The sequence below is a fragment of the Kryptolebias marmoratus genome, linkage group LG6 (genome assembly GCF_001649575.2).
Source record: "Kryptolebias marmoratus isolate JLee-2015 linkage group LG6, ASM164957v2, whole genome shotgun sequence".
Taxonomy (NCBI): Eukaryota; Metazoa; Chordata; class Actinopteri; order Cyprinodontiformes; family Rivulidae; genus Kryptolebias; species Kryptolebias marmoratus.
This window is the reverse complement of record NC_051435.1, coordinates 28,769,145-28,794,122: the sequence shown is the minus strand read 5'-3', so window position 1 is coordinate 28,794,122 and position 24,978 is coordinate 28,769,145. Positions and strand designations below refer to the sequence as shown.

Genomic DNA, 24,978 nt, shown 5'->3' with positions numbered 1-24,978 from the left:
AGGTTACAGATATATGTTAATGGTTTAATAATTTCCACAATCACCTTCTTAATTATTATCATGTCGATGCCGTCATAGTCAGTTGACCTTTTATTTTCACATTTATTTACTATATCTAAGATCTCATTTTCCTCCACTGCTATGAGAAACATGGAATCTGGATTTCTAACTATTACATCATTTAGTATTTCATGTCCTGTAGGTTGCGGGATTTCCTCGGCCAATTTAGGGCCCACACTTACAAAGTATTTATTAAAATTATGAACTATCTCTTCCATGTTATTTAAATATTTATCTCCATTGTTTATAAAGTGTTGTGGATAGCTAACCTGTTTGGAGTTTTTTCTAATAACACTGTTTAAAATATTCCAGATACCTTTAATATTTTTTTTATTTTTATCCAACTGTTTACTATAATAATCTTGCTTTGCTATTCTTAGAACAGCAGTCAATTTGTTCTTATATTTCTTGTATTTATTTTCTGCCCCAGTTGATCTATGCCTTAAGAAGTCTCTATACAACTTATTCTTTTTCTTACAGGCATTTTGCAATCCCTTTGTAATCCATGGATTTTCAGAGTATTTATTTGCAGAGATGAACTCTACAATCGGACAATTTTTCTCATATAATGATTTGAAAGTATTCAGAAAATCTTCATATGCTTTATCCGTATCATTTTCTTTTAATACTGACTCCCAGTTTTGTTTAGATAATTCATCTTTAAATGCATTTATCGATTTATCCGTCCTTAATCTTATAACAAGTCGGTTTTTTTGAGTCTTGACTTTCATGTGGCAGATATCACAAACAACAAAAACAGGTAAATGATCACTAATGTCATGAACTAACAATCCACTTATTGTATTGTCTATTAAATTTGTAAATATGTTATCTATCAAAGTAGCTCTATTGGCTGTGATTCTACTGGGTCTCGTAATTTGAGGGAAAAGGCTTAGACTACATGTAGTATTAATAAACTCTTCAGTCAATTTGTGATTGTTAACATTCAGCAGATCAATATTAAAATCCCCACAAATAAAGTAGTTATTTGAAGTTATAGCTGTATATGTTTTCTCAAACCATTCAGTGAAGATGTTCATGTTAGAACCAGGAGCCCTATATATACAGCTAACAATGACATTTTTATTTTTTTCCATATATATTTCAACAGTTAAACATTCAAAATGATCTTTAACCACATTAGTCATGTTTTCAATTAGTTTATATCTAAAGCTGCTGTCCACATATACAGCTACTCCTCCACCAATCTTTCCTTCTCTATTAATATAAGTAAATTCATAACCATCTAATTCAAAGTCAGCTCCCTTGTTAGAAGTAAGCCAGGTTTCAGAGATAGTGATAACACTAAAAGGTTGTTTAAATTGACTTAAACAGTCCTTGATGTGTTTAAAATTTGCATATAAGCTTCTGCTGTTGAAATGTATTATGGAGAATTTATTGTCTGCATTAACTGTTATATTGTATTGTTGAGTCGAGTAGTAGCAACAGTTATTCCCAATATTGTAGAAAAAGTTGTTATCTGGGTCCAAATCCTTTTCTTTGTCCTGACTCTTATATTCAGTGTGGTCAAAAGTTTTCAGCTCCGGGTAATCAGCTTCATTTAGAGGTGTTAATGTTGTGTCCATAGATGTTAAGGACAACATGTTGTTTAACTGAGACATGATGAGTGAGTGTCATGTGCATCACCTGAACTCCCTGATATAACGTAAAGCAATCAGTTGTACTTATCCAGGTCAGCGATGTCCCGAACAACCAGAACTTTTGCCTCCTCTTGAGTTCCATTAAGTTTGACGAAAACTTTACAATTTGTTGTCCATGTTGATTGGATCTTTCCTTGTTTTCTCAGAAACCGAGCCTTTCTGGCGATGTCAGCATTCTTCTTGGTCAAGTGCTCATTAATAAATACATCAGATCCTTTTAGCAATCTGCCTTGTTTTAACAGAGCAAACTTGTATTTCCTCTTTGTGAATCTCATGATGATGGCAGGTTTATCATCTTTTCCTCTTCTCGGTAGCGGGTGACATGCTCCCACAGTGTCACAGTCCACCTCTATCCCCTTGGTCCGGAGGAAACAAGTCACCTGTTTCTCTGTGGAGTCAAGCACTTCGACCGATGGTTCACCAGCAGTACTAGGTGCAGCCACTGCGCTGGCATACGAACAGGGCTTAACTCTAAGTCCAGTGATGATCACATCATTTATCTTACTGTATTGCTCCAAATCGGCCACTCGGTTCTCCAATGCAGCGATTCGTTTATCCTTTTCCTCATTAAGAAGTCTCAACGACTTCACTTCTTTCACTAAGTCCAAAATATTGTTTTGATGCAGCCGTATAGCTGTCACTTCCTCCGATAGAAAATCCAGGGAGTTCTTAATGTCATCAAGATCCTCTGAAGCTTGAGTCTTTCTGGGTCCCATTCTCGTTCAAATTCACTTTTTATTTTATTTATTTTAGTCTCCAATGCAGATTCCCAGCTACTGCTTACGATTTACCTTTCAAGTTTCCACTGCTTATCGGCTTCCAGTTAGCTTCCAATTAGCTTCCAGTTAGCTTCCACCACTAGCAGGTTAGCTTCGGTTAGCCGTTTGCCCAACCGCTACCTTTCTATTGTCGACACGGGTGGTCGACAATGTTCTGAGTCTTCTTGTTTCTGCCAATTTTAAGCAGTCAATTCTTCGGAGGCAGCATTCCTAAACGGCAACCATAAATGTCCGAGAATATCCGCTCGATCAACATCGGAGTTCCTGGGATGAAACGGTGAAGATCTACTCTCCTGCCTGACACTCAGCATTAAGGGTTGGAATTGGGGGGGTTAGATCACCAAATGATTCCCGAGCGCGGCGCCGCTGCTGCTCACCGCTCCCTCAGGGGATGGGTCAAATGCGGAGAACAAATTTCACACACTCAGGTGTGTGACAACCAGTGGATCTTTCTTTCTCAATTATAGATCGGCCCTTTGAAGAAAAGCAAACGGACATGCTCACAGTAACAGTGCAATATTTCTGTGATGATGTGAGGAGCGTTCATCTAATTATGCTGCAGTTATTACATGTTTGGACACATTCAGGAATGTGTTAGTAAGTGGAAGGAATGTGTAGTCAAACTTTTTCTCTTCATCTGTTCATAGTTCATCTATTTTTTAAACTTTTTTTGTAGCACTGGTAATTGTACAAGTTATTGGTTGTCACTTTATTGTTAAGATGTACTGCAGTCCCTGTATCGCTGTAAGTGATCATATATATATATACTGTATATATATATATATATATATATATGTATATATATATATATATTTTTTATTATTAACTTTTCATTTAATGACTTCATATAATTTTTGTTGTGATAAACTTCCTGAATAGAATCTGCAGCTCTTTTCAAACCTATATTGTACGTTGCCTTACTGTTCATAGGCCTACTTACAACTTTATTACTGTGGTTCACTTTCTGTACTCTAATTGTGCTGTCATCAGAGAAGATAAGTCAAACCGTAGTGAAACAGTCTGATATTACCCGATGAACATAAATAGCATTAATAGCACATTCAGTTGCTGCAAAGCCAGACACTGTAATAAAGGATGGATGGATATTTTGGTGATTTCTGTTGTAAGTAGAGAATTGTAATGTTGTACTGTTTCCACTTTAAAGTTATTGGAAATCAGGCTTGCTTAAACCCAAATTAAGACACATTTCTGACAGTTTTTTGTTATTTGTTTTGAGAGATTTGTCTGCTGTTTTTCGTCTGTTCTTTCCGTACTCATTTGAGTTGAGCTAAGTGTAGGTAGAGAAAAAAATATAATTGTCATTAAATTACAGTGAGATCTTTTTTAAGGTGTTTGAATAAAAGTGTAGGAAAAACAAATGAGATAAAAGTTTGAATGATGCATGGAGAAGAGTGAACACTCAGCCTCGGTCTTACTCTGCAGTCTATAACCTGGAATTTAGAGTTGAGAGACATGAATTTGCCAGATAATGATATCTGAATGATTATGTGGATTTAATCTCAGTTTTCTTGTGCTTTTTTTCCGGTGCTTATCATGATGATAGATGGTTTCCTGTTTTGTCTCTTTGTTCTTTCAAATACCAGCACATAGTCTGGGTGGGACAGAATATTACCAGAGCTAAATCTTTGGATATAATCCAGTCCAGTGCAACACTATTTGCTACTAAAGCTCATTTCAAAACATATGACATAATTAGAAGAAAACCAATCATACTTCACTGTGAAGACTGTGTGCAGAGTACAGGAAGCCGGTAAAGCCATCTTGTTTATTATTGGTTTATCATTGTCTTATTGGGTGTCAACAGTATTGCCACACCCTAAAGATCTTACTTAAATAATCAGCTAATGACCAATCCATTTCAAGTAAGGTTTCAAAACATATCCTGTCCCCAAACATTTCATCTACATCCATGGTTCTCATATTATACAAGTACAACTGATAGTACTCAGAAAAAATGTTAGTATCAGCTTACAAGTTTAGCAACAAACTCATTAATGATTATAGGCTGAACTATGTGGTGAAAAATTAGTGGTTTGAGCAAATTATGATCTTGGCTCCAAATGGAAACAACTGGGAAAAGAAGTGCAGTGGAGAATATTTTAAAAATCCCTGTGGAAACAAGTGGATGACAATAAGCTAATTTCCAAGTAGCTACTTAAGTAGCTACTTAAGTCCTCAGGGGTGTGGCTTCTCGCTCCACGAGAAGAACCAGCACGAAGCTTGTCCTGTCTGTGTGGGGATCGTTCACGCTCGCAGAGCGTTGGCGGAGCCCGAAACCTGTGCGTTCTGTCGCCAACAAACAAAACAAGCAAAAAAAACCTTTAATAGTTGTTTAGGTTGTTTGTTTGTTCCCTTTCAGTCGATTCACTTGATACAACACATGTACTATGGGATATCACGCCTGCATGTCCTGGCTGAAGACACCTTTAATCACACCTTTAGGCAAATGACGTGATGACGACAAGTGACAGGCCTACACTATGTAACCGTCCGTCATCACAGTCATTCCTCAGTTCAATAGCCACTCTTCACCGAGCCCGGCTGAGCATCAGGGCAGCCATGTGTTGTACCTCGTTCCTCTCCTTCAGGGAACAATAGTTATATGCATAACATTATGTTTCCTTTCAGTCGATTCACTCGGTACAACACATGTACTATGGGATGTATATAAACGACCCGCAGAGCAGCCATCAAACCTGGGTTAATACAGCACACTAGTGCGGCACCTTAGACCCAGCAGAAAGAACAGAGTGAGCCACAGAAGGGGCTGTCACATCCAAATGATAAAACCGAACAAATGTGTGTGGTGAGGACCAGCTGGCCGCAGCACAGATATCACTCACGGGTACACCTCTAAACAGAGCCCAGGATGTTCCTACACCCCTGGTGGAGTGTGCTTTCACACCATGCGGGATTGGGAGCCCCCTGCTGTTGTAAGCTAGAGAAATAGCTTCCACAATCCAGTGGGAGAGTCTCTGTCTAGACAGACCCTTGCCCTTGCCTGGGTTAGCAGCACACACAAACAGCTGATCACACAATCTCACGTCCCATGTGCGGTCAATGTAAATGTGCAGTGCACGTAAAGGACACAAGGAATGCAACCTCCTCTGCTCCTCAGATGCAAAATGAGGTGGGCAAAAGCTTGAGAGCTCAATAGTCATGGATCTGTAGTCTGAAGGTATGACCTTAGGGAGATACGCTGCGTTTGGTCACAGAATGACCTTGGAGTCATCAGGTGAAAACTGAATGCAGGAGGGATTCACTGACAAAGCATGGAGGTCTCCAACCCGCCTTGCAGTTGTCAGAGCAAGAAGCAGAGCAACCTTATATGAAAGAAACTTCATATCCACTGATTCCAAAGGTTCAAATGGAGGATCACAGAGAGCCTCAAGAATCACAGTAAGGTCCCAGGGAGGGACACTGGGTTTATTCACAGGTCTCAGTCTACAGACCCATTTTAAAAAACGCACAGCCAGGGGATGAGCTCCTGGCGTGACCCCCATTGAAACCAACATGGCAGGCAGAAATAGCTGCTTTCATTGTGGAAAAAGAGAGCCCTTTATCCAACAGCTCCTGCAGGAATGTTAAAACATCCACCATTGAGCACTGATGGGACAATGTGCTTGACTTCACACCGCTGCTCAAAGGCTCGCCACTTGTAGGCATAAAAGCCTCTAGTAAAGGATGCCCCTGCCCTCTGGATTGTCGCCACTACAGCGGAGGGGAGGCCTTTAGCTAACAAGTTGGTCCTCTCAGCAGGTAGGCATGCAGGTTCCACAGCTCTGGGTGTGGATGAAGAATCTCCCCTCCTGCCTGAGTGAGGAGATCCCGATGGACAGGGAGTTGCCAGGGCTCTGCTGCCAGCAGGCTGATTATCTCGGCATACCATGACCTTGCTGGCCATCGGGGTGCCACCAAAATCAGAGACAAACCTTGTCTGCGCACCCTCTCTAGTACAGGTAGTATCATTTCCACTGGGGGAAATGCATACAGAAGTACTTTGGGCCATGGGTGGGCTAGCGCATCCACCCCCAGGTGAGCGTTCTGATCCGTTATGGAAAAGAACAGAAGGCAGTGGGTGTTGGCCCTGGTGCCTCCATTCTCTCACCAGAGGTCCGCCTCTGGAGAGCAAATCTGCACCCAAGTTCAGCCGTCCAGGAACGTGAGTGGCCCTGATGGACAGAAACTGTATGCTGCACCACTGCAAGAGAGTGTGAGGCAGTTTTAACAGGGGAAGTGAACGTGTCCCTCCCTGTCTGTTGATGTATGAAATCACAGTTGTGTTGTCTGTTCTGATCAGAACATGATGGTCTGTCAGAACTTGGCAAAAGCATCTCAGAGCCAGCAAGACTGCTAATAGCTCTAGGTGGTTTATGTGGAGCTTGGATTGTGCCGGTGTCCAAACCCCCCTCACCGCCACGCCATCGCACAGAGCCCCCCACCCCATCAGGGAGGCATCTGTGGAAGGACACTCTCCCTATTGGTGCACCTTGGCACAACAGGCCGGGCTCCCTCCAAGGTCTGAGAGCCAGCATACAAGAGGTGGTTATTGTTAGCTTCCTGTGGAGGTGACGTGACACACACAGCCCGTGAGAATGAGTCCAGCGCTGAAACTGGCGCATTTTCAGCAGTCCAAGTGGCACTACTGCTATCATGGACGCCATCATGCCCATCAGCTGTAAGATCGTCTGGAAATGCAGTTTGCGTCCCAACTGAAACAGAGCGAGGCAGCGGTGAAATGCAGCAACTCTGTGTTCTGAGAGACGAGCTCTGCTCAACAGGGAGCATATTTCCAGCCCAAGAAATGAAAACTGACTCAGAGTCAGCGAGCTTTTCTGAAAATTCACAGAAAAGCCTAGCACTTGAATGTGTGCCAGGACCTGAGACAGCTGTTCTGTCACCTGCTTTCTGGAGCTGGCCATAAGAGCCCAGTCGTCCAGATAAGCTAAAATACGGATTCCTTTTTCTCTGAGGGGAGCTAACACTGCCTCTACACATTTTGTGAAGGTGTGAGGCGCGAGAGACAGTCTGAAGGGCAGTACTACATACTTATAGGCTAGGCCCTCAAAGCGAACCTCAGAAACTGTCTGTGGTCCGGGTGTATCGCTACATGAAAGTAAGCATCCGTGAGATCGATTGTTGCAAACCAATCGCCCGGCCTGACAGCATTTAGAAGATGTTTGAGTGTGTGCATTTTGAATTTGTACGTTCGTAGGTACTTGTTTAACACTCTTAAGTCCCGAAGCCCACCATCTTTTTTCGGAACAACAAAATAACGGCTTTGTTTGTCTCAGAAGCGGGAACCACTCGAATCGCTCCTTTTGCTAACAGCGTGTTTATTTCCTCTCTCAGAATTGTTGTTGCTTCGGCTCCGACAGCTGTGTTTACCACAGCACTGAAGCGGGGAGGTCTCTGGCGGAACTGTAACCAGTAACCCATAACAATGTTTTTTTCCACCCATGGTGAGAGTGCGTGCCAGAGGGGGAGCCATGGGGCAAGACAGCCGACCTGCTGAGCTGTTAGCGAGGAGATGCTGCCCTCTGTCGTTGTCCGAGAGAGGTGCAGCATTTTTCCACTACCGCCTTCAGTCATTTGATTTACACTTTTTTTTCACAAAATGCAGTCTTTATTGAAAGATTTACACAAACATTCTGAACATTCGTTGTGCTTTGGCAAACATTTACAGCACCCAAACTGGGGGCTTTTAGTGCAAACATTGTGTGAATGGGGAAATTGTGCTTAGGAGACTGTGTGGGGGAAATGCAGCGCCTCTTGGGACTGGGACCCTGAACAAAACCAACAAAATGCCTTTTTGGCGGCCGCCGAAAGCAGGCGGTCATGTCTCCCTGCTCCTGAAACCCCTGAATTCAAAGTCCCGCTGCTAGGAGGACTGTGTTTTCTTCCTCCGAGACATCGAGTTCCTCTGAAGAGGGGGACCTTTGCTCCAAGCCGAGTGCAGGGCCGTGGATTTGTGGCTGTACCGGTTGGGAACTGAGGCTCGCGGGCAGCGCCGCTCTCTTCAGTGGAGGTGATGGTACCGCTGGTTAGAAAAAAGTGCTGTTACCAATTATCTTTAATTTTTTTTTTATTTCTGAAAATCATTTAAAGACCCCTAGCTTGTTTCGCAACTCACATTTAGATACCAAACCCAACTTTGGGAATCACTGATTTATGTGAGGATATTTGTCAGGGTTTTGATTTATTTAACCTGCTAAGAAAGAATCATGCCGGAGAGGCTCGTTGTCTTTTTGTGAAGGCCTTCGCAAAGAGGAGAAATTCCACAACAGCTCCTAACGGCGTGCTGTCCAGGAAGTTCTGCCCCTCTACTTGGGCTTTCTCTTTTATTAAAAGAAGAAAAAGGGGTTGATCAGAGCAAGCCAAGGCCAGTCCAGATCATAGCAAAAACACATAACACATCTCTGTTTGGGAGAGCCAGATGGTGTGGCGCCCGCCGTCTGACCTTGGTGTCTCACGTAGGCAGTTTTACACATGAGCACAAAGGCTGATAATATAAAAACCCTAACAATATTAATTTCCATTTTAAACCAGATCTCTCAACCAGGGTTATGATTAAGGGTTTGACCAGTTTACTTGCTTATGTCCGATATAAGCCTGTATCACTGTTTTCTAATGTGTGTCATAATGGTGGTACCTGAAGAGCAGAGTATTGTCTGAGGTGGTGCTGATCTACAATCTTTGTCATTGGTCTAGAAATTTATGACTGACTTTTCTATCAAACTATTTATTTATTTGTTTGAAATCTTTGGCTAAACCAGATAATTTTCTTTGCCAACAGCACATATTTTCTAAAAACTCCAGTACAAAGAAAACCCTCAAGGTTCAGGGAAAAAAACAACAGATTTCCTGTAATCAGCAAGCATAAGAGAACAGAAACAAACTTCGTCATGATATAACATCAGTTGTTAAAACAAAGTATGAACAGACGGGAGGCTGGTGGAGAGTGTAGGCAGGACATAGAAGATATAAATTAACCACAGCACTCATTTTTTATTACAGACATATTTATCTTTTTAAAGATGGAGATTAGTTTCTGCCAGTTTAGAATCTCACTGACAATCTTTGAGTTTTGTGAAGAACAAATTCTACTTCTGTAAGCTGTAGAAGAGATGGCCTTGGAAAAACTGTGATAAACAGAGGGAGGTACACAGAGATGTGTGTGTTTGTGTGACGTGCAGTGTTGAGTCTGGTTGGTATTCTGTGGGAGACCACAGCAAACTAAAGTAGGCAGCAACAAACACAACACACTTTAAAACAGTGTCGCCCTGCCCCCCTTCAGCTACACAAAGCAGACTCTACAGCCTCAGCATTATACATGTGGGGCTCATGAGGCCTTTTCAGATGTTAAAATAAAATTATAGTTGTGTTGTTTCAGAAATGTTTATGCCTCACTTACACCTAGTTTGAAAAATGGAGAAAGCTTGTTTTTTGTTCCAAACTGCACAACTAATCTTAATGGGGGCAATCACTTTTTGTGCCAAACAGGATATCTTTGGGTCTTTGAAGTGATTGCAACCTCAAACTTTATAATAACACATTTCTGTCAGTTTGTTTTGGGCCAACAAGGTCTGAAAGCATCTTATTCAATGACACATTCAGATCAGCAGGGTCCTCTTACATCTCCAACTTCTCACTAGAAAGGGAAAGTCAAAACTCTTTTTGCTTTTTGTTTTGCTAATGACAAACTCTCATCAAAAGTTCCATAGACTTACCTTAAGAAAGAAAATTAGTTACAGATTCTTTACCACTGCTTTTTTTTATTCTTGCCCTGATTTAAAAACTAGTCAGTTAAGGTTTTTCATAACCTGTAGTTGCAAATTGGATGCCCCATTTGTTCTTGAATACATTGTGCAGTTCTGAACACCCAACATCAAAAGTTAAACTTATTAACATTGGTGCAATGTTGCCTATAAAATCACTCATTCTTGACACAAACCTCTTAAACAGGGATCATCAATAAAATTTGACTAAGGGCCAAAATTGATTGAATCAGGGAGTTCGGGGGCTGGTTAACTTTGTTAATTGTGACCAGTGTGTTTTATACATTTAAATTTCTGCTGCCATAAGTAGATGACATTTGTTTTATTTTCTAAAGGTGTTAGACAATGTGCCACTTTTCTTTTTTGGCTGAAAACATTTTTGTTGTGACTTATCTGAATCCATAGATATAACTTGTAAATATACAGAAAAAATGTTTAAATGCTAAATAAGCATAATGAAATAAATTACATTAATAAATAACTTACAGCCAAAATTATTAATAAAAAATCAATACTTGATGTTGGACTCGAACTTGGGTCTCTCTTATCCATCATTTCATGCAGCAATATGAGCTAAACAGCAAAGTGTTGCATTAGGCTCAATAACATGTTTCCTTGCGAGTTGTAGGTGAGTTTTTCAAGTTAGGCCTGATCATGTGATGTAGGAAAGTTAACCAATTACTGCATTGGACTGTGCTTGATTTATTAATAATTTAAAACTTCACTGGTTGAATCAAATGCTAATTGATGATCAATGCACCCAAAAATTGATGAAATCACACAGACTGACAGTTAAACCACGGCTTTATTGAGTCTGTATTTGATGTAGAAATTATGAGATTTTTGCTCCAGGCTTTCCCCCAGAAAAGAGGCTAAGCCCAGTGATAGATGGCCATTCGCCAGCCAATCGCTGGCCGACCACCCACATAGCGTGATTTAGTAAAATAAAAAGATTAAAGTTATCAGGAAAGTTGAAAATATGGCTATTTATTATGTGATATTGTAAGATATGTGTGCCAAATATTTACACAACTGCAGTTTTACAAAAAGGCACTTTTGAAATACTTTTTCAAACAAAAATACAATTAAAATAAATACAAATTGTTTGCACCTAATTTGAATCCTTATTTATGTCACATTTACAAATAAATTCAATTGACATAAATTTAAAAAAAAGTGCAAACAAAGCACCAACACACGTCTCACTTCCAGGCCAATGAATAACAACAGAGAACTCTGACAAACAGACAGATGCTGTACTGTACTGTGCTTTTTGTGGCACAGGCTGCATGTTGGATCACTACATGGAACAACAAAACAGAGCATATTTAATGGTTAATTTAATAGCATCAATTTAGTGGTAAACAAGGATAAATTATCATGCCTTATATTAATATTTTCACTAAGCACAGAACATGCTTACTGTCATAGACTGGGTGGAAGGAGGCGAACCCTGAGCGCAGACTCATGGTGATAAAAAAACTAATTTATTTAGAAACAAAAGGCAAACCCAAAACAAAGGCTGACGTGGCAGCAAAATCTAAACTAAATTCAAACAAACATTATCTAAACCAAACATGAACAGACCTGTGACAAGAGAAACCACTGGGAGACGAGAAAGCACGAGCAAACGGAAGGATGGCACATCAGGGAGGCAAAGAATGNAGAATGACAATGAACCAGCAGATAGTGAGAGAAGTGACCGGGTTTTTAAAGGCAGAGGGTGATTAGTGGAAGTGGGCACAGGTGAGAAGATTAAGGAGCTAGAGGCAGGTGTAGATGGGTGAGAAAAGGGAAGAGAGAGAGTGACTGAGGAGAAGTGAATGGTGGCTGAGGCACAGGGAAGAGACAACTAAATAACAAACAAACTCTAACTGAAATATGAAGACAAAACTAAATACAAAAACCCAGATCCTAACACTTACCATATTCAGTCTTGTAAAGCCACCCTCTGAATTTTAGCTCAACTAACCATTTTTGGTTAAACCCGCTCGTTCCATGTTTATTCTTGTGGCTCTGACAACATGCTAACTCCAGGTAGCTGAAGGAGGCTCGGCCTCAGGGCTCATTAGAGTCCTGCAGGGCTCCATGAACAGCATCCGGAGCTGAGAGCGGTGGAGGCGTTTATACTTGGTGCTTACGTCGGTGCAGTATTCTCCAAAAAGACAGGGGGCAGTACGCTACATAAGCAGTGGAAATACGGTAAAAAGAGAGCAGATGTTGTCACATCAAATATGGCTGCAGGTATTCAGGAGGAAGAGCTGTTGTTTCTGGCTGTGATACAGAGAGGATGTTTAAACTTAAAGCATTCAGTCTGACTTTCATTGATTTATTTACTTATTTGCTTTAGTTGTGATTCGTCCATCATAGGACTAATATTTCTTCCCTCTGTGGTCTATAAACACTCCTTTTTATCTTTGTGATCTCTCACAGAGGGATCATAGAAATGCTGATACAGGCGAACGAGCTCCGCTATAGCAGCGAAACCGTCCATTTTAAATGGAGCGCGGTCCGCGCAGTTACGAAAACTAGGAGATGCATGAGCACGCGACGTGACATCGCGCGGGACCTTTGCGCAGGGGCGGGGACAGCACGATTGCGTCACTGTTGACACTTGCACCCTCGCGCGGTGAGGTAGATAAAGGTAGCGGTTTTGGGGCTGCGGGTGGAAAAAACATTTATAAAAAATGACGTATTTATAATAAACAAGTAGAGTTTAGCCTGGCAGCTGGGTCACCAAAGCCTGGCGGCCCGGCAGGCTTATAATACACTGGGGGAAACCCTGCACTCTTCTACCACAGTGAGCTGGCTGTTTCTTGCATTCCTGCCTGCTTTGCCTGCTTTTCTACCAACCTGAGGCTGTTCATTGTGTAACACATGAAGTTGTGGCCTAAAAAAGTGATCCATATCACCTGTTCCTTTCTGAACTGGATTTGAAGCAAATGTAAGAATTTGGGATTAAAACTATCTTTGAACTTACGGTTCCTAAAAAGGCACAACTTGATTACTACTTTTATTATGAGCAACTGTATTCCCTTTTTTTGGCCTTAAATCTGAGACATCTGGGCTATATAATGATATTAACGACTTGAGGCTAAAGTTGTTTTTGTTTTTTTTAACGAGACCCAAAATATAAACCTACAAATCCTCAATTTGTCACAATATATGCTGAATGATTTGTGTAGTATTTCACACTTTCAAATACAAAATTTTAATTAGATATGTAGTTTATATCAATTCAGACACACTCTGTAAATGTGTAATATTCTCACATTAACCTGGATTTCAGCTGAACAGACCTATGGACATTTATAAGACTTGTTACAACACCTGTGGAGCAGTTGGCTTCATGCAGTGCTCTGTTCCAGGCATGCTATGCCCATAAAAGGTGAATTTGTCTTACACAGCCTCATTAAGTGTAAGTTCTGCAGGAGACTGTTTGTACAGGATGTTTCATATTCCAGCTTGTAGCCTTAGGTAACAGAGAAATGGATCAGCAAGTATCTGTCTTGCTCAAGTGCCTTTGAGCAATATGTTACCGACACTGGGAGCCTGTAGGCGTTGACAGAACCAAACATGCCGATTGATGTTACTCCCTCAGACCATAATGATGTTAGTGGGTGCCCTGGTTACACTGTGTGTGTTTTCTTCTACAAAAGAGGCCTTTGTTGATGATTTGATCCGTATGATTGCTGACCAAAGCCTCACTGGAATAACTGACTTAACTGGAATTCCTCTGTATTTGTGCTGTTCGAGGGTGTGGTATAACTCTTACTCACTGTTAGTCTTTTCCATTCTAACTACAAGCTTTTGTTCCTGTTGGATTTTGTTGGTTAAATAACTACTAGGAAACCAGTTTACTGTTGTCGACTTCATTTTGCAGAAGGGTTCTTGAAGCCTTCTTCATTTTACTTCTGTTTTGAATGGTTTTCATTTAGAGCCAAAATTGTAATTCGCTTAAATCACTTATCTTTTTGACTTTCTCTGCTTTCTGGCTCACCTTCAGTTCAATTCAGTTTATTTATATTGTGGCAGTTCACAAAAAGTGTCATCTTAGGGCACTACAAAAGAAAAGGGACATCATAGTTCAACGTATAATGTTTAATTAGCTTGCTATTAAACATATAAACAGTTGATATCACATTGCATTATGAGGTCCACTACAGGGATCCTGAGTACCAACAGTGGTACTTGTACTACTGTTTAAGAACCATAGTACTGTGGATAAAAATTGTATTGTATTTCTGTTTAGAGAATGTTTGGTATACGAATGTAGTTTCTGATTTCTATATCATATCATTATGTTATCAGATGAACATTCATATGCATGGATTTCAATATGCCGTGGCCAGGTTGACAGTATGTTCCATTTAGGTTAAACCATGTCACCATCAAGGACAGTGGGTGTCAAACACTGTCCACCAGCCCATCTTGAAAGCTGACTGGCTCATGGGTTTATCTCTAACTCTCATCAGCTAAAGAGTTCTGAGAATCAAAAGATTTTAAAATTTGGCCCCAGAGCCAAGACTTTTTAGTAAGCGGAGTTTCCCCACACAGAAAAATCCCAAACATTTCTTTGCTTTGTGCCTTTGTTTAATAGCCCAGCAAGACAGTTTTTTTTGTTGTTTTTTTGCCTTTTGTATTTGTCTGCTTTGTCAGATTTGTGTAGGATATATCTTTCTATTTACCCAAATGACTCTGAGTGTTTAGTGGTGTTTAGCTGTGTAGTTCTTCATCTCAGCACTGCTTTAGTCTTCTGGCTGCGGGCTGGGAGCAGGATTTTTATTTTGTTGTAAGTTAAATAGAAAATAATATATACAACAGAACTGCATAATAATTTTTTTAAACCACATGCTTCAGTTCTATCTGAAACATTTAGATTTTACTAGATCTTCACATCATTTCCAGGATTTTCTTTCTTCTTTTTTTGCCACAGCTCCAACATCCAACAACTGATATGTAAAACATGCCACTTAAAATAACCTATTGTAGTTATAAACTGTGGTAAAGACAACCAGACTAAAACAAGACGGCATCGGGAAGATTACAGTCTGCATTCCCTTCTCAATTTTGTCTTGAATGTTGATTTCTTTTAAACATGAATAGTGGTATTTATCATTCGTCAGCAGAGCAGAAACACACTGAGCTGACCATAGTTCGCTCTAAACACACTGACATTCATTGGCTCTTTACTGTTTGATTATTACATCTCTTTTTCAAGAGGCACATTTTGGCTAAACTTATCCTGAACCTAAATTGTCTTATGAGTTTTCTTTCAAAGAGCATTAAGGTTATTTCAGTCATCAGTTATCTACATTAGCACCAATGCATTATTTCTGACTTCCCTTTTTTGCTCTTTATTATTTTGAAATCAGTTTTTCTTCCGTCATTGTAATCATTCATTCCCAGTATTTCTGTTTTTTCCTCAGATGACCGGACAAACAAGGGGACTCAGATGGAGTTTAAGTCCAAACAGTGGTTTGGTGCCTCGGTGCGATCTGATGGAGAACACATCCTGGTGGGAAACCCTGAGCACAACAATGCTAATGTTTCTACTTTTACTCAGTGAGGAGTGTAGACTGTGAAAGGTGGACATAGCAACCATAAAGTTACCTATTAATTGTTACAGTTCCTACATTGCTTGCTATTTTGTCATCACTGAGAATGGACATGTATGCATGGACATGGGGGTAGAGCTTGAGAGTGAAACTTGAAATCCATTTAAAGAAAACAAATCCTTGTGTTAAATGTCATGCTAACTTTAAGATTATGCACCTTTGCACTAACTTTACATTTGACATTGAGCAATTACTTCATTCATTAAAAACAGTCAATGTGAAGAAAAATACTCTAACACTAACAATTACTCAAATTACTGTATGACCTAAAATTTATGGAGCTATTCTGACCACTTTTTCTTAATAACAAATCTTTTAGGAGTTTAGTGTGTCTTACGTAAGGATACACTGATTGCTCTGCAGATAACTGGAATCATTCAATTTTTAGCTTGACCAGTTTGACTTGTGACCTGCAGTCACCAGTCACATTTCTGTTAATATAAATTCTGGTGCATGTTCAACAAAGCCCTTCACACTGATTCCTTCCTTCAATGATCATCCTCCGGTTGAGGTTATTTGATGTTTGTAGCAAATGTTTTGTTATATACAGTACATCTAAATTTGTAGTTTTAACATTATGAAAAACAAGAAGACCTCATTTGCTCAGTTCTTGACAGAAACCTTTTGCCAGCAGGGTGTGAGCTGTAGAGTGTGTTCTTGTGTTTTCCAGGCCTGTGCTCCACTGTACCAGTGGGCGACCTTCGGTATGTCTGAGCGCGAGCCGGTGGGAACATGTTACCTGAAGAAAGGAAGCACAGTGGTGGAGTACTCACCCTGCAGATCAGGTGTGTTTTTCCTTTAACGTTATCTGTACTAGAGTGTAGGTTATTCATGTAACATTTTAGAATGCTGAAAACTGAGATGTAGCTGTCGTCTGTGCCTGGAAGTTGCACCTCCTTTATTTCGGCTGTTTGTAGTTAGAAGCTGGAAGCTATTCTCTGTTGATAGGTGGGAAATTAATTTGTGGGTGAATAATTAAACACTTTGTTGAGTTGAAGCTCATTGTTATAGTTTTTAGTCAACAACTTGTTTATTTATTTATTTACTCTCATTGTCATTAGTGTTTTTCATTAGGGAAGACTGATTGGTTTTAGAACTACCCACTGAAAGGCAGATATCCAACTCACCATTTATATTTAGCACATTCAAATTCCTGGAGAACGTGAACAGCTTGGTTGGTGATTTAGGAACAGCCAGAGGTAGCTTAAAGAGGAGCTCATCTTTGCAGTCATATTGTAGTAACATTTTGTGGAAGGGGCTATCAATAGAACTTTATACTAATAATAAAAAGTCAGAAGTTATTTTGTTTATAGTTACATTTTGCCAAATCTGGATGCCTGGAACCTTCTGACTGTTTCCTGCTGAACAGCTGAACATTTTTTTTTATCTGTTGTATTGTAAACTGAGGTCTTCTATTTGTTGCTTCTGACATTGTTTGTTTTTGCTTTCCAGATACCAACTCACCAGAAGGGCAGGGCTTCTGCCAGGCTGGCTTTAGTGCAGACTTTCTGAAGGTAGACAAGAAGCATTAATCCTCAAAAAGTCATCCTTCACAGCTTTGTAAACAAACTGTGCAGTGGACTGACAGTCAACAGCAGTCTATGGTTGGAGGTTGACAAATTTCCATTTGACTGAAAAGCAGTCTTGTTGCAAACTGAGCTGAAATCAGAAACACTTTAACCTCCAACAAAAGTGACTATAATATGAAAAGGAATGAACACCAAACTAGTGCTCTCCTAACGAGTGGAGTCGTACTGCAGGAGGCAGCAGCTTGTGGCTCGCCTGTGATCCATTCAATGAGTGGAAAAATATTGGATTTTATTTGTTCACACTTCATGGGCAGTCAGGCTGAATATCGACTGGGACCAGGGTGCATCTCTAGTTATTACAAATGTTTAAATATGTTTTGTCCTAAGGATTTAAAAAATATATATTTTCATTGTTATAATTATTTTTTCTTTTAAAAAATGATTACTTAGATAACCTTTGATTATGTGTAAGGTTAAAAAGATTTAGGTTTAAATTAAACACTTTGTTAAAGCAGCTTTGGTTCTACTGTAGCAGATAAGTTAATTTTTTCACTATAACACTTCAGTTAGTGATGCAAGCATAAAATTTGGTGCATAGATTCTCTATAGCCTACTCTTGAAAAGATCCCAGGTGTCCACTCACGATTCCAAAATGGCAGCCGCTTTTCAAGGTGGCCGCCAATCAGTAATCCACAAACCATGTCATGCGCCATTTTGAAATTGTGCGTGGACACTTGGGCTTTCTGAAGACAGCGTTATAGTGAGCACTGGTGCAAAATTTGGTGCTTGCATCACTAATTGAAGTGTATTTTTATTTATCTGCTACACTATTCTGCTCAATGGAATTTCTAATACCAGTTTGTCCGAAAGCTCTTGGTGGTTGATCCACTGACAGTTATATTTACATGGAGCCACACCACAAACAATATCATACACTGTAGGCTGGTCTGACTTTGGGGAGAAAAATGCAGGTTTAATTTCATGTCAGGAGTCGTGTTTTATTCTGCATGGTTCTGCAAGAGAAGTACTTGCCATTATTGACATTATTCCTTCACACATCTGGAAGTACGTAAAATGGTTATAATCAGAAATGTATTTTTCTTTCCTTTTTATGGCTTCAGAAAAACAATAGAGTGGTGGTGGGAGGACCTGGCAGCTTCTACTGGCAGGGTGAGTGTTACGCTGACGCTGTGTTTTTATGTGAACATGTTGTTACAGCCTTGAAGCAGAGGAGGTGATTCAAACAGAAAGAAGCACAGTTCAGATCCAAGTTAGTCTGCTACATTTGCACTTTATCCCTTCACCTAAACATGGAACTATTAGAATCAGAGAAAAACATGCTGCAACATGGAAATCGCTGGTTCCTCAGCTAAGTGTCACCTGTGGATGAACAGAACCAAATCACTTAGCTAGCTGAAAAACCTGCTTAACATTTAACATGGGAGATGATATTCAGTTTTAAATTACCTTTTTATCTTGTATCAAGTTTAGATCAAATTAATTAAAACAAACACTGTATTTTAAACTAAGTATAGGTGGACCAGTAATGTTTTTGTCTGTGTGCTTGTAGTTGTTTGTCTGTACTGGTGGTTTCCAAGGGCCACTGTCCTGCATGTTTCAGATGTTTCTCTGCTTTCACACACCTGATTTGAATAAATGAGTGATTAACAGGTTTCTGCAGAATTTGAAGACCTGCTGAAGAGCAGGGAAAGAATAAAAAACATATAGGGTAGTGACCCTCCAGGACCAGGATTGGGCACCACTGATCTGTACTATTAGCCAAATATCTTATGACTCACTGAACAGATTTTATTGAAACTTTCAGAAAGTAATTAACTCATACTCTGAGTGCAAGACATTGCACAACATATTTGCTTAAAATGTTGTCATTAACTGTGGGAGTTAGCCCTGTTTATCTGTTAGCAAATGTCTCATAAACCACTGGAAGGATTATAACAACACTTTCAGAAACTAATAAATAGCTGTCAATTTAGAATTTATTAACTTTTGGAGTCCACCTAATTCAAGATGGTTGCCACAACTAATTAATTTTAGTCTAACCAGAAATGGCTGTAAGTCAGTGATTTTTACAGGAGATTTGGTAGAATAGTAGCTGACAACCAATCACAACACATACTCCAAAGCCTAGAAAATCAGGCAAGGTATTGCAATATTGCATCAAACTGCATATCATTTTAGCTTAAAGATCTTTTTTTTTTCTTACTGTACCAAACCCATATTAAACTGTAACCCCAAAATCCAAGTCCAGGTACATATTAAATCATAATTTCTGTGTCATTTCCTCTTTATGGTACATTAGGAGACAGAATTTCAAAAGGTAAAGTAGGACTAAAGCTGTACCCCACTGTGTGTCTCACTGTCTTACTTCATACTGGACAGCAAAATGCATCATCACCACCTTAAGAGTTTAATGAGCAGGTGAGGTTCAGGTGGGATGAGCTGCAGACGCTGTGTGTATGTGTGTGTGTGTCAGCTGAGGGGTTTAATCCATGTTTGTCTGGTCGTCTGACATTAGAGGGTGTGACACTAAATATATCCTGAACGCTGAGTCAGTCTCACACATGTTTACTTTCTGTGTGCTGAGGCTCCTCCTCGGCTGTGTTTGCCTAATTGTTTCCTGTTGAGTCAACACTCACAATTACACACACACACACACACACACACCTTAAACACACTCACAGCTCTGCCTCTGATTAGATGGTTGTTAGCACTGTCTCTGTGGCTCCTTAAATTGTGAATTTTTTTTTCTTAGTCCAAATGTTTGCTTGTAAATAAAGTTCCATAAAATCATGTTTTTCTTTCGATTTTTGTTTTCTCTCTCAAACTGTATGTTGCTGCCCTAATTACTGTGCTTTCAGTTTGTTATATTTCTAAAAGGGGCTCTTTTTTCTTAATTTCTTTTTTCTTTTTTTTTATATTACTTTGTTTTCGAACATTTTCCTCTTCTCTCCTCAGGCCAGCTGATTTCTGACGACGTCACTGAGATTTTCGGGTCTTCCAGTACAGATTTCATTAAAAAGTTAAAAAACAGGCTCTCCACCAAATCAGCTGGTGCCCAGTATGATGACAGCTACCTTGGTAATCTCATACACACATTCTTTTTTAAGTCTTAACATCTGTAAAACACACAAATGATTCTCCAAGCTGAGCTGAAGACTGTAAACATTTTCTATGATGGAACTGTTTGTTTCCTCTCTTTAGTGTCAGGTTTCTTGTGTTTTAAAAAAAATCATAATGTGATGAAGTGCTGACAAGAAATTTTCTAGGAAGTTACAAATTTTAATGAATGCACATACAGAGAAAGATTTGATTATTTCTTCTTAAGAGTTCTTAAGTTTTATTTATATAAAAAAGCACTGTCCTTATTAACTTTTAAAATGAAGTAAATACAACTTTAAATTATTTGATTTTTCTTTTTTTTGCAAAAAGTTTAACCAGTACGCAGAAACTACTCTGAACTTTTAGTTCCGAGGACTAGTTTTAAGGATCTTTAAGAGTTTTCTTCTCTGCAGAGGTCAAAGGGTAAATTAGCCAAATTAGGTTCCTTGAAGTGTGCCGGTCCTCCTCAACACTGCAGTGCACTAACAGATCATGTGAGATCTTTGTTCAAAACTTTAACATGCAAAGCAGTGGGAAATATGGATTCAGTTTTATTTTTAATCTCTATTTTATTGTTCATAAATTCTGTTCATTTAAGGTTGTACAACAGAAATAGTTGATGTTTGCAAACAGCATTACACTCAGATGTTCCTGCAGATGAAGAGAGCTTCGGAATGAATGAATAACTTACTTTGATTTGACACCTGTGAAATTAAACCAGTAAATTAATTTAATTTTACGACTGATAAAATAATACATCTTTTCCTCTTATATTTTTCTTAGCATAGTTTAAATTTACCTGTAAAACTTGTGTGAAGTGATGTTTTAGTCTGTATTTGCTTAGAAGATGTTTAACAGCAAACAGGTTTTGTAGAAGGCGATGTTTGCAGACTTCTTACGTGGATTAATGACTTTTTTCTTTTGACAGGATACTCTGTGTCAGTTGAAGACTTCAACAGTGATGGAAATGAAGGTAGATTATATTTCCTTTTATATGGTGGTAAATTTGCAGGTGCTTCTCCAGCTTTATGTTCATATCTGCCTGTGTTTCCTGACATGAACAGATTACGTGACTGGAGTGCCCCGAGGGGAAAAGGCATTGGGTTATGTAAGTGTTAAAATTCTTTGCTTGAGAAATGCCTTACATGTAATTGTTCATAATTTTAGCTTTCACAACAAAGCACTATTGTTTGTCACTTGGTACCCCTGTCCAAGCATTCTGTGTTTCTGAAAGCATTCCAGTGTTTCACCTCAGTAAATGAAGTGAACACAAACAGTTGCTCAGAGGAAGAGACATTTACTGGCTCAGTTCTGACAGGATGGCTTCATTCTTTACATTGAAATCAGAGAAGCGCTTAATAAATTTGACTCTTTTGGCATTTGAACAAACCACGCTACTCCTAAAGTCTGATCACCAATCACCATTCTGATAACCTTTTGTTCAGTAATCAGTGCAGTGATGTGCTGTGACACACTCCTAACATGCCTGGACACAAAATTTGTAGACGAGAATGCAGTCTAATCTGGGTTTGTTGCTTTGTACCTTCAAACATATGTTTTTCACAATGCTTTATTTCAATTCAAGCACCAACCTAATCTGAAGCAAACCTTTCAAAATGTTACTGTTTGGATAGTCTTTACTTGCTGGAGTAGTTTGGCCAACTAGGTGCACCGGGAATATTCTGTCATCTCAGTGAACATTGGCCGTGTTCTTCAGAAGTGATCACTCTCATCAGTTTCATGTTTGTTGTGCCAAAAAAACAGTTTTTCACAAGCTTTTATTTCAACTTTAAAAAAGGCATAAACAAACTTCAAGTAAATTTTATGCAACGTACTAATTATTTCAGACATTTGACATTTGGAATGTGTTTTTTTTAACAAAAGGTTGTTTATATATAAGCAGACCTGTTAGCTACAGTTTTGCATTTTATAAATGCAAACCTTTGTGCTTTTACACAAGTACAAAATTGAAGTACTATTACTAAAACAGATGCTGAACTTAATGTTTTTCCACTATACTTGCTTAGTTAGTCCAATTAATCATTTGGCCAGTTTCAGTTTGTCAGTATATGTTGAGTTATTGAAGATGTTTCTCATTGTGCTTCTAGGTGAACATCTTTAACGGCCAAAATATGGCATCCATGATCAACTTCACCGGCTCTCAGGTGAACTTTAAGTTTCTGGCTGTGTCTTACATTCTCAGATGTTTTCTATTAATAAGAAATCAACAAGGGCTAATGGGGAAATGACACCCTTGTTATAATGTGTTAAATGATTATTTATATTATATATAAAGATAAGTTGGCCATTTGGATGTGCTACATGTATTTTATTTATCTGCTTATATTCAACAAACCTTAGTACGACTCCGTCAGTGGAATGTCAACTTTGACCTCCTCTGGTAACCAGTGCTCATTAGCAGGAAGCTGTGCAGAAGATATCATTTTTAGTAAATATTTTTCAAAATGAGCCACGTTAAAATTTACTGACCTAAACTGGACTGAGGTCAGTTGTACTCTGAAATGTAATATGACACCAAAAGTAAAATTCAGAAAAGGTTGTCAAATTTAAACATGTATGTAGCATTAAAAAAAGGAAAAAACGTGTTGCTTCGTTGAATTTTCCACTGAATAAACTCTTAATTCAGAGGGATGTGGCTGGGGGTGGACCCGAGGTTGTCATTAGCAGAGTTCCTCTTCACTTTCCTGCCCACCCTAATTACCTCACCATTTGAACTCAACAACCTCTTTTTATCAGCTTTTTTTTTACTCTAAATGTGTTGTTTACATTAATGCATCCTTCTCTCCTATTCTTTAACTCCCTGGTTGTGAAGTAGGCATTTGGCATTTTTCACAACCTCAGAAATTTAGGGCTAGGTGGAGGGTGTTTAGTTGATTGCAATTAGTTGTTTGTGGCACTAGATGTCACATTAGAAGCTGGATGATTAACAAGTTACTCTGGAAAAAAAAGCTAGAAAAATGTAAATTTTATGAATTAATCTTATGTCATAAACTCATCTGTTGTACCCTCCTCTCTGTCTTGTAGATGGCTGCCTACTTTGGACATTCAGTTGCGGCCTCTGATGTTAATAATGATGGGTGAGAGCTTGTTTTTCCTGTCGATGCCTTTAACAGAAGTCCACATATATTTTCATTTCCTGACTGTTGGATTTAAAGAGATGGATGTGTGTTTTGACGACACAAAAAATAAGGGCCACATTTGAAATGTTTATAGATCTTTATTGCTGGGGAAGTTTGATTGAAAAGTTTCATTTACCATTTGTTGCAGTGTGGGTTAAGTATAAACAATTTTATTCTGTTTTTTAGAGAAAGAAGTTAATGTTTCACTGTGAGGTTAAATTACTGTCTGAATAATAAGAAAAGAGAAAAAAACAAACGCTGGATTTTTGGTTCCAGGAAGCTGGAAAGTCCCAAAAATGTTCCTACAACCCTCTGTAGTCAGAAATGTGTGGAGGAAGGAGCTTTGACCTCATGTCAAACACAGGCTGAAGAAAATTAATGAGTGTCTCATTGTGAGTAAGAGGATTTTTTTTCTCTACTTGGTGCCACTTAAGCACCAAGTGGAGAAGACACCATTTAAAATTGAATGAGAACTTATCTTTAGTTTTATGCTAAAGCATACAGAAGGTTTCTTTCTCCTTATTACTCTACACAGATTTGATGATTCCATCTCTTTTTATTTGATTTCTAGATGACATTTAAATATTATATTTTGTGTGACTAAAGCAGTCTTCTTTCAGGGAGACCGCTTCAAGTTAATATGCAGGTATCGAGAAATCAAAGCAAATTCTTGATGAGGCAGGAAATGCATTCTCCATGAGTGTTGGACCTAAAGGACAAACAACTGGATGCTTTAAAAGCAATGTATAAAACTGACTTCATGAGAACTTTGATGTTCTGTGTTTCAGTTTGGTGGATCTGTTGGTCGGAGCTCCTCTCTTTATGGACCGAGGCTCAGATGGGAAACTTAGGGAGGTGGGACAGGTAAGGAGCACAGAGCATTTACTGCGTTATAACATGTACTGATGGTTAATCTAACTGTGTGTATATATTAGCAAATGATTATGATCAGAGTAGCTGTAAGGGATGCAGACTGAGTTGGAGCACACTAAATATCACAAAGTTGAGGCTATATTTTTTCCACTCGTTATAGAAGGGGGAAAAACTGCCCGAGCAACCACCATATGATGATTTCAAAAAAAGTTAAAAACAAAAACAACTGGACTTTTATTCTGTAGTTGAAGACGTTTCGCTTCTCATCCGAGGAGCTTTCTCAGTTCAGAAATAGAGAGTGTGGAGTTGAGCTTTTAAAGCTGAGATGTGATGTAAGCTGGATTGCTTGCAAATTGTTCTCACTCTCCTAACAATGGAGGCTCGTTAGGGTCATTGTTT

At 39.1% G+C, this 24,978-nt stretch overlaps 1 protein-coding gene across 1 annotated transcript in view; it reads left to right on the top strand.

Moving 5' to 3' along the window:
- itgav (integrin, alpha V) overlaps nt 1-24,978 on the top strand; it is a 68,673-nt gene that overhangs the window by 7,287 nt on the left and 36,408 nt on the right. The window contains exons 3-12 of the mRNA XM_017436164.3: nt 15,729-15,817; nt 16,588-16,702; nt 17,370-17,431; nt 18,568-18,616; nt 20,423-20,545; nt 21,495-21,539; nt 21,631-21,674; nt 22,675-22,731; nt 23,612-23,664; nt 24,495-24,570. Of these exons, the coding sequence (XP_017291653.1) occupies nt 15,729-15,817; nt 16,588-16,702; nt 17,370-17,431; nt 18,568-18,616; nt 20,423-20,545; nt 21,495-21,539; nt 21,631-21,674; nt 22,675-22,731; nt 23,612-23,664; nt 24,495-24,570 (713 nt within the window). The remainder of the gene's footprint in view (nt 1-15,728; nt 15,818-16,587; nt 16,703-17,369; nt 17,432-18,567; nt 18,617-20,422; nt 20,546-21,494; nt 21,540-21,630; nt 21,675-22,674; nt 22,732-23,611; nt 23,665-24,494; nt 24,571-24,978) is intronic.